Consider the following 17,488-nt stretch of genomic DNA (forward strand, 5'->3'; position numbering starts at 1 on the left):
TCTGCTGGCCATCTGTATGTCTTCTTTGGAAAAATGTCTATTCATGTCTTCTGCCCATTTTTACTTGGACTATTTTTGGTGTTGAGTTGTATAAGTTATTTATATGTTTTAGATATTAACCCTTTATTAGATATGTCATTTGCAAATATCTTCTCCCATTCAGTGGGTTGTCATTTTGTTTTGTTGATGGTTTTATTCACCATGCAAAAGATTTTTATTTTGGTGTAGTTTCCATAGTTTAATTTTGCTTTTGTTTCACTTGCCAAAGGAGACACATCTAGAAAAATGTTTCTATGGCTAATGTCAAAGAGATTGCTGTCTGTTTTTTTCTCCTAGGAATTTTATGGTTTCACGTCTCACATTTAGGTCTTTAATCCATTTTGAGTTTATTTTTGTGCATGGGCTGAGAAAGTGGTCCAGTTTCATTCTTTTACACATAGCTGTCCAACTTTCTCAGCACCATTTGTTGAAGAGACTGTCTTTTTCCCATTGCAATAATATTCTTGCCTTCTTTGTTGTAGATTAATTGGCTGCATAAGTGTGGGTTTATTTCTCGGCTCCTATTCTGTTCTATTGATCATACAAAGATCAACAGAACTGTTCTTTGTGCCAGTTCCATACCGTTTTGACGACTACAGCTTTATAGTATATGTTGAAATCTGGGATTGTGACACCTTCAGCTTTGTTTTTCTTTTTCAAGATTGCTTTGGCTATTTGCGGTCTGTTGTGGTTCCATACAATTTCAGGATTATTTGTTCTTGTTCTGTGGAACATGCTGTTGGTATTTTGATATGGATTGAATCTGTAGACTGTTTTGGTTAGTATGGACATTCTAACACTATTTTTTCTCCTGCTTCATGAGTGTGGAATATCCTTTCACTGGGGAGATGTTTTAGGAAACATCTGCTCCAGGTAAAGAAACTGTGTCTGGTTTCCACAAAACCAAATATGGTACCTGGTTTATTGGATGTTTATTGCATGAATGATTTCATGAATAATGGTCAAATAACAATTTCTGGCCTACTTCAGCCCATGTTGGAAGTACATTGTAGTAACAAAATAAAGAGGAGCTTACCAACAAAGATAATGGAGTAATGATTAACATAGGACATATGATACCTTGTTCAGTTAAGGAAAGCTTCACTGATGGATGCAAATTCTTATTCACATTCTACAAATAAGATTAGCTATTTTTAAGTAGAAACTCTAAAGACTACCTGAAACCTAAATCTTACTGAAAGAACTCACCACTACCTCATAAACATGTTGGTTTTGTCACTTAAATGTAATTCATTAAAATAATTTATTAATTTAAAATATTGACAAAGTGAATAAATATGTTAGAATAAAAAGGATGATATGATGGGGAAAGTAACATGAAGATCTAGCTATTATCAGAAATAATGAAAAGTATGGGCTGAAAGCAGACTGTCAGGTCTAATAAGGGTATAAAAGTCACTTTTCATATAAGATACAACTGACTAAGTACTGGAAAGTTATGTCCTTCCTTGAGAAGAGTAAGAACTAGGGGAAATATGTTCTTTATTGTGATTTTAAGCCTAATAATTATATGGTTTATTGTTTTCCTTAACACAAAAAGGAAGAAATGTAATAAGGAACACAATTGTCTGATCTTTGAAGTTTTACTACCCATTGCATCTGGATGTTAAGGTACAAATTATCTTAAGTGCAAATTAGTTTTGAATACTTTTGCTCTATATTAAGCCCTGTTCTTTTTGGATGTGCTTAATTATAGTTCCTAGAATTTATCAAGGAATAACAACCTAGTCACCATTTCTGTGGTTTGATCCAGTCTCAAACACAAATGCAAACCCAGAGAAGATGGGCACTGTTTAGGTACTCCCACCCTCCACTGAACATCCACTCTCCAGACCTTACTCCGATTCCTGGAGTCAGCTTCAATGCATTCTTCAGGTACTCATCTTCAGTGATAAGATGATCATTTACTTCAGCTCAAGGGTAAAAATCCCATATGGCCTGTCGTGGCCGGCGCGACAAACACCGAGGTCAGGGTCCTGAGGGTAGGGGAATGCAAGAAAAAAAGAGAGAAAGTTTAGGAACAGGAGGGTCCCCTGGGCTGATGGCCCAAGTGACGGCTTTATTGTTGCTGTACACAATCTTTTATAACCAGACTCTTATGGGTTAGGTCATTCTAAGAATAAACAGGTTTCACATAATTGCTGCCCACCAAAACATTTAGTTCTGTGTTTCTTGCATTTTCTAGACGGGTCACAAGACCTTGTTGATAAGATTGCTAGCAAAACACAATTCCCATGTTTGTTTCTATCTGACTCGGGGTAGAAAAAGGGAGGTAGCGTTACTGCCAACACCTGCAGACCACAGGCTTCAGGAATTAACTTTCTCAGCCTTGACGAGGCTTTCGTATGCCCTTGAGAGTGGGGGAATGGGAGGGGGAACGACCGGGTTGGCTTGAGTCAACAGGGAACGTTGCTTGACCCGGTCTCAGCCTGGCGCCGGGGCCGGCCTCCCACATGAATGGGAGGGGGGACCACCAGGTTGGCTTGAGTCAACGGGGAACATTGCTCGACCCGGTCTCAGCCTGGCACCGGGGCCCGGCCCCCCACATGTCCCCCTATTGTTTGTAATTGCAACATGTGCATCCTGGCTTGGTATGTGGTAAAGGCAGTAAGACCCCATCTCCAGAAATAACACAGCAAGACAAGTATAACAGATATTACGGAAACAATTCCAATAAAGATCCAAAAGGAATGCTGAAGAATATTAAATGGATTAAACCCATTAAGTTGGTGCAGTATGGTTTCAGCGAGATCTCCAGGGTCAGAGAAACTGAGTGAGCTACTTGCAACAGCATTTATCTCTTCTTGTAGCTGTAAGAGGTCTAAGCTAGTATTAGCATCATGCCAAACCCCTTGTAAATGACGACACACTTGTCCCCATGTCACATTGGTATACTCTAAAGGGGTAACACAGATATGCTTATATGCATCATGACAAATTAAAGAAAGTCTGGTACGCAAAACAGCAAACTGATCACCAAGATACATTAATGCTTCTTGTAGTGCCTCTAATTGGGCTTCCAATTTACGATCTATTCGTTCTTGAGTGACAAACACCTTGGATACATTATGAGCCAATTCATTTACATGGGATGCCATTTGGGCACTTTCATGTAAGGATATTACAGATACAGTTGCAGAGGCAATTACAGTCACTGCTGCTATGAGTCCAGCAATTAAGAGTCCAAGAAACCGTTTGGTCCTGCGCAGCCGTTTACTGATTTCTAAGGCCAATTGCATCTCATAATTAGGATACCAAGGTCCTGTAACATGTACTGGCAACATCCAATAGGGAGGTTGTAAGACCAGAGAAACCTTCATTCCACTTCTAGAGGGTCCATCTACTGGTAGACAATTGGTCAAAGCACAAGCAGGACACGTCAGCCGGTATAACTGATGACCATCTTCTTTCACTGGAGTAATGGTCCCATCTCCAACAATCAGATAGTAGGGTGGAGGAACATAGGCACGCAATTGCAGAACTGGAGAAACATAATATTCTGGAAAACTAAAACTGTCATTAGTATATATTTTATCAAAGGTAGCATATAATTTCCAAAGATCAGAATGAATTCTTCCTTCAGGGGATTGCAAAATGGTTTGTGGGATAATCTTGTGGTGTACCTGTACCTCACTAGGAGGTGGATCCAAGACCCTGGGATCAAGAGTCTCATGCTCTACCGACTGAGCTAGCCGGGCCTTTTGGGAATAATCTGTAATGGTATAGTTTATGTCTTTAGGAGTCATCCTCAAAGAAGAGGATTGGGCACATATACCCCAAGGTGAGTCCCCAGTAAGGCCTTGACCAGCTGAGGGACATATAGGAAGATTCTGAGGGGGATCATGTGGTCCAAAAAACATCCATTCTCCTAATAATTCTCTCTTTTGCCAATAAGCGGCAACAGAGCGGGGTACCCATTCAGAAGGACGCTTGCCATTTTGCCACAATGTATAAGTAATAGACCGCCCTACTGGTTTCGTACCCAAACACCCATAAGCAAGTTTGTACGGCGTAGACTCCCTTTGCAGGCAGATGGGTACTCCTGCAGAGAGTGCCGTCCAATTTATAGAGGCCGACACAGTGGGCAAAAACCCTGCATCTTCCCCTCCCATAAAGGTGAGGTTGGTGTATACTTTGGGTGTGGGGTCTCTCCATGTTACAGGTTGTACTGTAGGAGGACCTACCATGTATGTCCAATAGAGAGCAGACTCCCCGGTTGTAGTGAGAATGCACAGGCATGCCAAGAAGACATGTGTAGCCGTTACCTCTCTACCTGAGGCCATCACTACATCAGTGGCCTGGGTCAACAGGTTCTTTATCTGTCTCCAGGTGGGTGTACCCGCCTTATGACTCCGCCGTTGTCGCTTCTGGGGGGGCTCCGTCACTGTCAATTTGGCCATTTTTTGGCGCAACCGTAATGTCTCTGAGGAGCTGAAGTGGGATCCAGCGTGGCGCTTCCTCATCCTGTGGAAAAACACAAGCATACCCTCGCCCTTTTCGAAGGACTGGGTCTGGGCCTCGCCAAATGCCTTCTGGCATATCTTTCCATCTAGCCATCAAGAGAGGTTCTTGACTCCTTCCCCAGCGACGCTCTGTGGCAGTCATCCCTGCTTCATTGACATTTAAAAAATTTAAAACATACAACACAAGAGTGAGATGCACATGTGGGGAATACTTTATCTTTCCCTTTAATATCTCCCCTTCTTTAAGTTTTTGCAGATACTGTTTTAGAGTCAGATGAGCTCGCTCAACAATAGCCTGTCCTGTGGAATTATAAGCAATGCCAGTTGTATGCTCAATTTGGAATCGGCGGCAAAATTCTGCAAAAGATTTAGAAGTATAAGCACTACCATTGTCAGTTTTTATTTTATGAGGTTTGCCCATTGCTGCAAAGGCAGAAAATAGGTGATTTTGAACATCAACAAATGCTTTTCCTGAGTGGGCTGAAGCATGTATATAGCCTGAGCAAGTATCTACAGACACATGTATATATTGCAATTTCCCAAAAGGTAAATATTGGGTGACGTCCATTTGCCACGAATCATTGGGCTGAAGACCTCGGGGATTAATGGCATAGACCGGCTGTGGGAAGAATTGTGGACAGATGCCGCACTGTTTAACAATTTGTCTGGCCGCTTCACGAGATATTTTGAGTTCTCGTCAAAGGGCTGCTGCATTCTGATGAAAATTATCATGACTCCTTTTGGCTGTTTCCAAAGGAGTGGTAATGGGCAGAACTTGCAATAAATGGGTTGTGGCATCGGCTATCCGATTCCCAGCAACTAGGGGACCAGGCAGGTCGGTGTGAGCTTGAATGTGGGAAATATAAATTGGACTGTGCCGTGAATTAAGAAGTTTTTGTATAGCATGAAATAGATGATAAAGTTCTTCATCTGCTGTCAGTATAAAGGCAGTGGGAAGTTGCAACACGGCTTTGACAATGTATTGACTGTCAGAATAGACATTTATAGACTCTGGGTAAGTTTTTAGGGCTACCTGTACAGCATAAAGCTTGGCCCTTTGGACAGATTTAGTCGTATAATTTAAAGTGATCAAATTTTTATGTTGAGAAGTGACATAATACACTGCAATTTTACCCTCTTTACTAGCATCCACAAAAATGGAAGCAGCATCTTCAATCGGCTGACAAACAATAGGATTATAGGGCAAAATATAGATCTATAAGACTGAAACCTTGTATTAAAGAATCAGAAGGTAAATGAAATTTAATTTGACCTGTAAAATTAGCCAAGGCAAGTTGCCATTTGATGGACTGAGCAAAAGCAGCGTCCACCAGCTTCTGTGTCAGAAAGGCACATGCAATAAATTCTGGATCGTGTCCAAAGAGCTGAACAGCTCGGGATCTTCCTCTAATGATGAGAAGACAAACCATAGATAGCAAAGGATTAATGACATGCAGAGAGTATAAGGCTAAATGTAGCCATTCAAGTGGACCATGAGATTGCCACAGAATTGCAAAGGGGATGACCTGAGGTTTTAATATTATTAGATACAAAGGCTGAGAAGGGTCAATTCTAGTGACTTGGGCCTGCTGAATGGCCTGTTCTATATGTCTTATAGCTTCTTTAGCTTCTTGAGTGAGACTTCACGAGGACACTGGAGAACTATCTCCTTTTAGAATATTAAACAAAGGCAGTAATTGTTCTGTGGTGACTCCTAGTGTATTTCTAATCCAGTTTATATCTCCTAATAATTTCTGAAAATCATTTAGAGTAGTCAAATGTCCGGTTCTAATTGATACTTTCTGAGGTCGGACAGTTGATTTGGAGATGAGATACCCTAGGTATTCAAAAGGTGCTTCCCTTTGAACTTTCTCAGGGGCAACAATCAAATTATATGCTTTAAGGCATCTTTGGAGAGAAATAAAAGCCTCCTGTAAGAATTCCTCAGTTTCAGCAGCCAAAAGTAAGTCATCCATATAATGGATGCAATATACATGGGGAAAACTCTGTCTAAAAGGGGCAATTGCTCTGGCCACAAACTCTTGACATAAAGTCGGACTGTTAGCCATGCCTTGGGTAAGACCTGCCACTGATACCGCTTAGCAGGTTCCTGTAAGTTAGTGGAAGGCAGGGAGAATGCAAAATGTTCTCCGTCGCCAGAGGCCAATGGAATGGTAAAAAAACAATCTTTTAAGTCCAAAACTAGTAATTGATATTGTAAAGGAATGGCCGATGGGGAAGGGAGGCCAGGTTGCAAAGCCCCCATGGGCTTCATGACAGCATTAATTGCTCTCAAATCTTGCAGCAACCTCCATTTATTTGACTTTTTTCTAATCACAAAGATTGGGGTGTTCCAGGGACTGGTGGAGGGAACTAAATGACCTAATTGCAGTTGTTCCTCTATGAGGTGAGCAGCAGCCTCCCTCTTAACAGTAGGTAAGGGCCATTGGTTAACCCACACTGGAGTGGAAGTCATCCACTGGAGAGGCATAGCGTGGGGAGTTTCCAATGGCCCTAGGAAAAACCCAATCCGAAATGGTCTCTTTTAGGCTCGGGGACATATGGCTCAGGATTCCCTTGCAACTCCTTCCCTAAGCCTTTCCCCTCAATATAGCCCATTTCCTTCATAAGGTGCATAGCAAGATTAGTCTGTTTTTGAATCGGGACTGCCTTAGTCTCCAGAGTCAAATTCATTGCAGTTAATATGTCCCTGCCCCAGAGATTAAGATCTATATTCAAAACAAAAGGCTGAAAAGTTCCAGTCATACCATCAGGCAGTCTCCAAAGTAAATAATCAGAGCTTTGCAACGGAGCAGAGGCATAACCAACACCTTTAATTGGAATATTAGTCACTTGAGTAGGCCATGTGACAGGCCAATTTTTTTGAGCAATAACTGAGACATCTGCACCTGTATCCACTAGTCCCTCAAAAGGGACTCCTTGGATATGCAATGTAAGCATGGGCTTTTCTACAGAGATCACTTTAGCCCAATAAAGATCTGTGGAGCCGAACCCCTGATTTCCCCGATAAGGTTTAACAGCCTTATTATTGGAGGATATCCAGGGTATCAAGATCAATTGTGCTATGGGAGTCTTGGGCTCAAGCACCAAAGTTCCCATAGTTAAGCTGGCCAAAATTTTTATTTCTCCAGTGTAATCTTCATCAATAACTCCAGGATAGATCATCAATCCCTTAAGAGTCCAGCTGGATCTTCCCAATAATAACCCCCAAGTATTCCTGGGTAGAGGCCCCCATATCCCTGTGGGGATGGCTTTAGGGGGCTGTCCTCCTTCGAGGTAAACGGACTGAGCTGGGGCAAGATCTAGTCCTGCACTGGTGGGGGTGCCGCGGTGTAGTTGGCTAATACCTGGGAGGTCTCCAGTGTTGGACACAATGGGTGAGAAGGCGCCTATGGGAACATTGCCGCAATTGTTTGAGGGGCCTGTGGCTGGCCCCGCTCCCAGTTTCCCTGAAGAGGTTTGCCATTACAATCAGTTTTAGAGCGGCATTCATTGACCCAGTGATACCCCCGTCTACATCTGGGACAAATAATTGCCGGCTTATTATTAATGTTAGGGCCACTTGGCAAACCGGGGGTGGTTGGAATTATTTTTGTACTATGACATTGGGCCTTCATATGGCCCTTTTGGCCACATTTGAAACACACTATTCCACCCAACTTCCTTGGATTAGTTCTTACGTTTTTACCCTGAAGCTGGGCATGCACCTGTAAGGGGTCTATTCCCTTTAAGGCGGCTGCCAAAGTAATGCCCTGAATATAAGATGGTCCAATCTCAGCACATAGTCTGATATAATCCTCCAAGGTACCCTGATTTTTCCAAGGACGAATGGCTGCCTGACATGCAGAATTAGCATTTTCATAAGCCAGTTGTTTTACAATAATGGTACCTGCCTCCCCATCAGTAATGATACGACTGACTGCAGTCAAAAGGCGCCCAACGAAATCCTGGTACTTCTCATCTGGCCCTTGCCTAATTTTAGACAATTCCTCAGTTCTGCCCCCTGTGGAGGGGAGTTTTTTCCAAGCTGTAATGGCACAGGTATTAATTTGATTATATGCAATTTCAGGATAATTTAGCTGGAGGCCCACATCATAATATTGTCCTGTACCTGTGAGCATGTTAAAATCTACTGGTATGTTAGTTCTTTTATTATACATAGCCTGTTTTTCAGCATTCTCTGCAAATTCTGCTTTCCACAAGAGGTTATCTCCCACACTCAAACAAGCCTGAGCAATGACCTTCCAATCTCCTGGGCATAATGCCTCCCTGCTCAAATTATCAAGCATAGACAGGGTAAAGGGAGCTGTTGGACCATACTGGGCTGCAGAGGATTTCAAATCTTTCAGCAATTTAAAACTTAGGGCGGAGTACACTCTCTGTGCCCCCTGCTGAATAACAGGGTAAGTGTGAAAAGCAGAGGTGTCTTCCCCATACTGTGTTGCTTGATACAGAGTCCGCTGAAAAGGAGTAGCTCCCATAACGGGGTAAGGTTCAGTGGACTGTTGATTCTGAGTAATAGGGAAAGCCATCCGAGGTAAGCCTCTATCTTGTGCCTGAAAAGAAGGTCGTTTTAAAGGTACCTTCTGGACCAGAGGGGCCAAGAAGGCAGGCTTCCTCTGATCTTCCAAATACGGCCCATCATCTCCCTGATCCCCAAAAGGAAAGTAATCATTATTTTCTGGATCTTGCACAGATAACTGTTCTAGGAGGGAGAGAGGAGGTAAAGGTGAAGGCACCCATGACTGTCCCGAAAGGGCATTGAAAGTAGTTTCTGGAGGGACAGGAGCATCTGAAGTCACTAAGGGTTGGGCTGCTTCCGAGCTAAGAGAAACTATTTCAATAGAATCCTGCGGATCAAGGACCTCCTTAATACAGGTCCAAGTAGACCACAAAGTCCCTGGAACCGCAGCTCCACGAATCTTCATTTGATTTTTAAGTTCCTGACCAACTCGCTGCCAATCCTTTAAATCAACTGTACCCCCGTCTGGAAACCATGGGCAATAATCACGCACTATGTCAAAAAATTCCCTAAGGGCTGACTGAGAAACCTTAATTCCCTTCTCCTTCATAAGAGCCTGCAAGGCAGTTACAAAATATCCCTGTTCCATAGACTGTTTCTGTCCCATAGTTTTACTCCCGTCGTCTGTGCTGCTGGCACAGTTCCCCTACCTGAATTAGACGCCACGCGGTCCGCGTTCACTTTCCTCCTTGTTGTCTCAGGTCCCTGTTCAGACGCCACTTGTCGCGGCCGGCGCGACAAACACCGAGGTCAGGGTCCTGAGGGTAGGGGAGTGCAAGAAAAAAAGAGAGAAGAGAAAGTTTAGGAACAGGAGGGTCCCCTGGGCTGATGGCCCAAGTGACGGCTTTATTGTTGCTGTACACAATCTTTTATAACCAGACTCTTATGGGTTAGGTCATTCTAAGAATAAACAGGTTTCACATAATTGCTGCCCACCAAAACATTTAGTTCTGTGTTTCTTGCATTTTCTAGACGGGTCACAAGACCTTGTTGATAAGATTGCTAGCAAAACACAATTCCCATGTTTGTTTCTATCTGACTCGGGGTAGAAAAAGGGAGGTAGCGTTACTGCCAACACCTGCAGACCACAGGCTTCAGGAATTAACTTTCTCAGCTTTGACGAGGCTTTCGTATGCCCTTGAGAGTGGGGGAATGGGAGGGGGAACGACCGGGTTGGCTTGACTCAACAGGGAACGTTGCTCGACCCGGTCTCAGCCTGGCGCCGGGGCCGGCCTCCCACATGAATGGGAGGGGGGACCACCAGGTTGGCTTGAGTCAACGGGGAACATTGCTCGACCCGGTCTCAGCCTGGCACCGGGGCCCGGCCCCCCACAATGGCCCAGATGAAGTCTGGGAAGAAATTCACAAACTCTGTGGCATCTTCTACTCCATCCTCTCTTGGGGAGGACTTTGCCCCGATTAGTTCTATGAGCTCTGTCATATAACTAGGACTTGGCTAAGGAAAAGGAATTTCCTATCCAGAATTTCCACATTTCCCTCAGAAACAATTACCATAAACATTCTCTTTTGCCCTGGGTCCCCTCTGCTTTACCAAAGGAAATTCAGCCACAAGAAAGGGGAATCCAATTTGGTCTCCATTCCCATCAATTTCTCAATAAAACTGGGAAAGGTACTCAGTCTCTTCAAGGCATTACTGTTGATGGTATTCATGCTGCTGTAGACTAACATGCTGCTTAGAAGCATGGCCAGTGCAAAGATCCACAGTCATTCTTAGGATCACCCTAGAAAACATATTCGAGCAAGCACTTAGCAGTCTTCTCTTCAGAAACACATTCAGTTATTTATTCATTTATTTTTTACTTATTATTTCAGAGAGTACGGTGTTGGTACAAAAAACACCCTTCAAAACAGAATTCAGGGCAAAGTTCAGTTTTGGCAACCATATTGACATCTCTTGTGACCTCAGTTTCTTCATCTATAAAAGATGATACTTTCCTCCAAGTGCCTTTTTTTTCTCAAATAGGATGGAATTAGTTGTTAGATAATAAGTGATACATATGCTCATTTAACAAAAAGTACACTACAAAATACATGCTATGCTAGTCACAATTGAATGCTCAAAATAAATCCAATTAAATTAAATATTTATGGATTACTACTAAATATTGCATATCTTTCTTAGTTACAGAAAAGCAAAATTAATATGACAATTGCTACGTTCAAGAGGATTGTCTCATGGCATTTACAAACATGTGCAAAACAAATGCAGCAAAGATGACCAATGACCATATATTCAAAGAGTTTATGTATTAGCAGTGAATCTAAGCAGTGAAACCAATAACCGTCATACTGAATAAAAATAATGAATCTGTCAAAGAGGCACAAAGTCTATTGGAGTCAGAGAAAGAGCATGAGCACTGTATAAAACCTCTAGAACTATTGTGCTGGGTGTTAAAAGGTTTGTAGAATCTGGACTTGAAGAAACGAAAGAAGCATGCAAGCAGAAAGAGCTGCAGAAGAAAAATGAGAGCTAGAATGCAGGAAGCAGAGAATGACTAGGTCTGACTGGCACAGAGTGGAGGGTGGGTGTAGAAGATTTGTCACCAAAGCCAGATCGTACACAGGCTGATGAAGAACCTTGAAGACAGGCAAAATTGTTCTTGTGTTACCTAAATTATTGCAGAAGCCGATATTTAGTTGTAGTGTAAACAGTATATAAAACCTGATATGTTCTTGAAAACCCTTGAAGAAATGCAAATGCTGAAATCTTAAACCTGGAATATGGGAAATTGTAAAAGAAAATATCATTGATATACCCAGTGTCTCAAACTAATTATTTTAAGAGTAACAAATGAAGAATGGAGGAAGCTGAACTTGAGAAAAACAATAATAGGTTTTGACACCAAGACTAGATCTTTGATATGTCACATTACAAGGAAGTACAAAATGTCTACCTTCTCTTGGGCAGAGATGGAGACCTACAAGAATGTAGGCATTGCTTCCAACTTAATCTCCAAGCAAAGAGTGAAGGAGACAAGAAAGGAGGGGGAGAGGGAGAGAGAAAAGATGGCAAAGAGACAGAAAGAGAGATCATTCATTTTACCCATAATATAAAGACAATCCATAGTCCATGTGAATAAAACTCTTGCCTGTCAGGGTCTGTAGCAAAATCTCCTTTCCAGGAAACCCACCTTGCTTACCTACAACAAAGCACTGATTACTTGGCATTATACTGAACTGCGTATACATTGTCTTCTCGATTGGGCTGAAGGCTCTTTAAGGGCAGGACCTAACCTTCATTCAGTAATATCTATAGTACTCAGCCAAGACCATGTGATTCAACTTCTCAATAAAGGTTTATTAAAATGGATGAAATTATTCACTCCAGGGCTCAGAAATAAAAGAAGATCCTGCCTAATATTCCACATTATCTGACTTTAGAAATGAATTTCAAAAGGACCAAAGTATGTCTCATTCCATGCAGCTGGATCTAAATATTTCAGGAATAGATGACAGCAGTTAAATTACAAGGGATCATGAAGAGATAAGAGGAAACCAAGAGGAAAAAAAAATATGTCTGTGACTTTCTGCTTTACCTTTTTTACATACGCCAGTCCCTCAGTGACCAGAAGGACCAGGGTGTGGTTCATTTGGAGGGGTGAGGCACACACCACATCCAGATGCCCTTGGTTTCAGACTGTACTGTAGAGCCTAGAGGGAAACATGCAGGGGGAGGTGGAAAAGGAACATAACAGTGACAACAGATAGTCCCAGAATCCCATGGGCTATAAAATTAGACTTGTAGAATTGTAAATGCCCTAAGATACAGCATGGTGTTTCCTCTGTTTCAGGGATGTCCAACTTTATTCATCATCTAACCACTCAAACTATTTCACATAAATTTGGTTTATTCATAATTCTAATTCTATCTCCTAGTGTAAGAAAATCTCCATTTGCTTCTATGTTGCCCACCAGTGCAGTAGATAAGAAAAAAGGCATGCTACACAGAATAAAACTTTGATTTCTGACTGTTCAACAGTCATGACTCCCTAAAGAAGTTAAACTAGCTGATGATATTGTAATTGTATCAAGACCTTAAAATAGTCTGAGGAATAGATAATTTATTCAATAATTATTTATTAAGTACATATTACATTCCTGGCTTTAGGGATATGTTTAAGGCTCAGAAGATACAGCAGTGACTAAAACAAACAGAAATACCTGCCCTTTGGAGTTGTATAGCCAGTAAGTGCTAAGACTCTGCTAATTTATAACTAGGTATGGGCCAGGCAGGTGAAATCTGGTCTTAATGAACCAGAGTATGGCGAGAAAGGAATGGGTAAAACAAAACAAAACATACTTTTACAAGCCTTCATGAAAGGTTGTAACTGCATCTCACTTCTTACTTGTTTTGAAGATGTGTAAATCACAGCTAATTCAAGGGATCTCAGCAACGGTTAAAATATTTTCTAAGAGGAACATTAACATCACACACATTCCTGCCTATTTTTTCTATGCTGAGGGAAACAGAATTTCTGAGATCCCTGGGTAGAATTGTGCCTGGGTGTTTGATACTGCTTCTATGTTGTCATTTTCCACCTGTGAAACTTAGTAAGGTGTCCTCTGTTTTTCTTATGGCGTTTTATACGTGCCAAGCATCAGATGCTCTTTACATTAAACCATGCTCATTGACTTTGTAGGATCTGGATATGCAGTCTATAAGGTATACTGCAACACCTAGGTACTTTGCTCTCATTAGAATCTCCATGAAAGTGAGCTAAAGCCAGTAAGCTCGTAGAAAAACCTTCTGATTTGCTTCATTAAAAATTCCAATAAGGAAGCATTTATTGTGTTCCTACTTTGTTCTATACACTGTCCTTGTTGCTGGAAACTTGGTAGCAAAGAATGAGATCAGATTTCTTCCTGTACAGATTTTAATTTTATTTGAAGAATAAGAAGAAGAAATATAAATATATATGTTCTTATTGTGTTAAGTCTACATGGAGGGGCAATATGAGACAGGATGGTCAGGAAAGACCTCTTTTTTTTTTTTTTTAAACTCAGTTTATTACACAGCAGTTTGGTTAAATATTAGATGAGTCTGAGTTGTTGAGAGAAACAATAAAGTAGAATATTTATCAGAAATATTGCAACCAAGGAAATTCAAAAGAACATTCACAGAAAATACAGTTGTCACTACAGATACATGAGGATTAGAATAAGAAATAATCATTTATTGGTACACTAGAGTATAATAAAGTAGTAAAAGAAACGATGATGAAAAAATTCTTTTTTTTTTTTGCATGGAATGTATTACCATTTATTTATTTTATTTATTTTTTTAATTTTATTTTTTATTTTTTAAAAAAAAATAATGTTTTATTTATTTTTGAGACAGAGAGAGACAGAGTATGAGCATGGGAGGGCAGAGAGAGAGCGAGACACAGAATCTGAAGCAGGCTCCAGGCTCTGAGCTGTCAGCACAGAGCCTGAGATGGGGCTCGAACTCATGAACCGCGAGATCATAACCTGAGCCGAAGTCGGATGCTCAACCGACTGAGCCACCCAGGTGCCCCATTTTATTTTTTATTTTTTAAAATTTACATCCAAATTTGTTAGCATATAGTGCAACAATGATTTCAGGAGTAGATTCCTTAGTGCTCCTTACCCATTTAGCCTATTCTCCCTCCCACAACCCCTCCAGTAACACTCAGTTTGTTCTCCATATTTATGAGTCTCTTCTGTGTTGTCCCCCTCCCTGTTTTTATATTATTTTTGTTTCCCTTCCCTTATGTTCATCTGTCTTGTCTCTTAAAGTTCTCATATGAGTGAAGTCATATGATTTTTGTCTTTCTCTAATTTCACTTAGCATAATAGCCTCCAGTTCCATCCACGTAGTTGCAAATGGCAAGATTTTATTCTTTTTGATTGCTGAGTAATACTCCATTGTATATATATACCACATCTTCTTTATCCATTCATCCATTGAGGGACATTTGGGCTCTTTCCATACTTTGGCTATTGTTGATAGTGCTGCTAAAAACATGGGGGTGCATGTGTCCCTTTGAAACAGCACACCTGTATCCCATGAATAAATGCCTAGTAGTGCAATTGCTGGGCTGTAGGGTAGTTCTATGTTTAATTTTTTGAGGAACCTTCATACTGTTTTCCAGAGTGGATGCACCAGCTTGCATTGCCACCAACAATGCAAAAGGGATCCTCTTTCTCCAACATCTGTTGTTGCCTGAGTTGTTAATGTTACCCATTCTGACAGGTGTGTGGTTTTGATTTGTATTTCCCTGATGATGAGTGATGTTGAGCATTTTTTCATGTGTCAGTTGGCCATCTGGATGTCTTCCTTGGAGAACTGTCTATTCATGTCTTTTTCCCATTTCTTCCCTGGGTTATTTGTTTTTTGGGTGTTGAGTTTGATAAGTTCTTTATAGATTTTGGATACTAACCCTTTATCTGATATGTCATTTGCAAATATCTTCTCCCATTCTGTCAGTTGGCTTTTAGTTTTGCTGATTGTTTCCTTCACTGTGCAGAAGGATGCTTCACTGTGCTAAGGATGTGGAGAAACGGGAACCCTCTTGCACTGTTGGTGGGAATGCAAATTGGTGCAGCCACTCTGGAAAACAGTGTGGAGGTTCCTCAAAAAATTAAAATAGATCTACCCTATGACCCAGCAGTAGCACTGCTAGGAATTTACCCAAGGGATACAGGAGTACTGATGCATAGGGGCACTTGTACCCCAATGTTTATAGCAGCACTCTCAACAATAGCTAAATTATGGAAAGAGCCTAAATGTCCATCAACTGATGAATGGATAAAGAAATTGTGGTTTATATACACAATGGAGTACTACGTGGCAATGAGAAAGAATGAGATATGGCCCTCTGTAGCAACATGGATGGAACTGGAGAGTGTGATGCTAAGTGAAATAAGCCATACAGAGAAAGACAGATACCATATGTTTTCACTCTTATGTGGATCCTGAGAAACTTAACAGAAACCCATGGGGGAGGGGAAGAAAAAAAAAAAGAGGTTAGAGTGGGAGAGAGCCAAAGCATAAGAGACTGTTAAAAACTGAGAACAAACTGAGGGTTGTTGGGGGGTGGGAGGGAGGGGAGGGTGGGTGATGGGTATTGAGGAGGGCACCTTTTGGGATGAGCACTGGGTGTTGTATGGAAACCATTTTGACAATAAATTCCATATATTGGGGGAAAAAAAAGTTGCTGCGGGCAAGATCAAAGAGTTTTTTGCCTCCGTTCTCCTTGATGATTTTGATGGCTTCCTGTCTTACATTGAGGTCTTTCATCCATTTTGAGTTATTTTTGTGTATGGTGTAAGAAAGCAATCCAGGTTCATTCTTCTGCATGTTGCTGTCCAGTTTTCCCAGCACCACTTGCTGAAGAGACCGTCTTTATTCCACTGGATATTCTTTCCTGATTTGTCAAAGATTAGTTGGCCATAAGTTTGTGGGTCCATTTCTGGGTTCTCTATTCTGTTCCATTGATCTGAGTGTCTGTTCTTGTGCCAGTACCATACTGTCTCGATGATTACAGCTTTGTAGTATAGCTTGAAGTCTGGGATTGTGATGCCTCCTGCTTTGGTTTTCTTTTTCAAGACTGCTTTGGCTATTCGGGGTCTTTTCTGGTTCCATACAAATTTTAAGATTATTTGTTCTAGCTCTGTGAAGAATGGTGGTGTTACTTTGATAGGGATTGCATTGAATATGTAGATTGCTTTCGGTAGTATCGACATTTTAACAATATTTGTTCTTCCTATCCAGGAGCATGGAATATTTTTCCATTTTTTTGTGTCTTATTCAATTTCTTTCATAAGCTTTCTAGGTTGTCAGTGTATAGATTTTTCACCTCTTTGGTGAGATTTATTCCTAGGTATTTTATGGTTTTTTGTGCAACTGTAAATTGAATCGATTCCTTGATTTCTCTTTCTGTTGCTTCATTGTTGGTGTATAGGAATGCAACTGATTTCTGTGCATTGATTTTATGTCCTGCAACCTTGCCGAATTCATGAATCAATTCTAGCAGTTTTTTGGTGGAATCTTTTGAGTTTTCCATATAGAGTATCATGTCATCTGCGAAGAGTGAGAGTTTGACTTCCTCCTGGCTGATTTGGATGCCTTTTGTTTCTTTGTGTTGTCTGATTGCAGACGCTAAGACTTCCAATACTATGTTGAATATCAGTGGCAAGAGTGGACATCCCTGTCTTGTTCCTGACCTTAGGGGGAAAGCTCTCAGTTTCTCCCCATTGAGGATGATATTAGTGTTGGGTCGTTCATATATGGCTTTTATGATCTCGAGGTATGCTCCTTCTATCCCTACTTTCTTGAGGGTTTTTATCAAGAAAGGATGCTGTATTTTGCCAAATGCTTTCTCTGTATCTATTGAGAGGATCATATGGTTCTTGTCCTTTCTTTTATTGATGTGATGAA

General features: G+C 41.1%; 1 protein-coding gene across 4 annotated transcripts in view; it reads right to left on the minus strand.

Moving 5' to 3' along the window:
• Positions 1–2,419: 2,419 nt before the first annotated feature.
• LOC122227915 (endogenous retrovirus group K member 6 Env polyprotein-like) overlaps positions 2,420–17,488 on the minus strand; it is a 47,814-nt gene continuing 32,745 nt past the window's right edge. For 2 of the 4 annotated variants that reach the window (XM_042952693.1, XM_042952695.1), the window contains 3 exons: positions 10,579–10,808; positions 9,717–9,824; positions 2,420–4,524 (listed from right to left, as the gene is read on the minus strand). In XM_042952693.1, the coding sequence (XP_042808627.1) occupies positions 2,577–4,523 (1,947 nt within the window). In that variant the 5' untranslated portion in view covers position 4,524; positions 9,717–9,824; positions 10,579–10,808 and the 3' untranslated portion in view covers positions 2,420–2,576. The remainder of the gene's footprint in view (positions 4,525–9,716; positions 9,825–10,578; positions 10,809–17,488) is intronic. The other 2 variants (XM_042952692.1, XM_042952696.1) reach the window with 2 other exon arrangements.

Source organism: Panthera leo, chromosome C1 (genome assembly GCF_018350215.1).
Source record: "Panthera leo isolate Ple1 chromosome C1, P.leo_Ple1_pat1.1, whole genome shotgun sequence".
NCBI lineage: Eukaryota > Metazoa > Chordata > Mammalia > Carnivora > Felidae > Panthera > Panthera leo.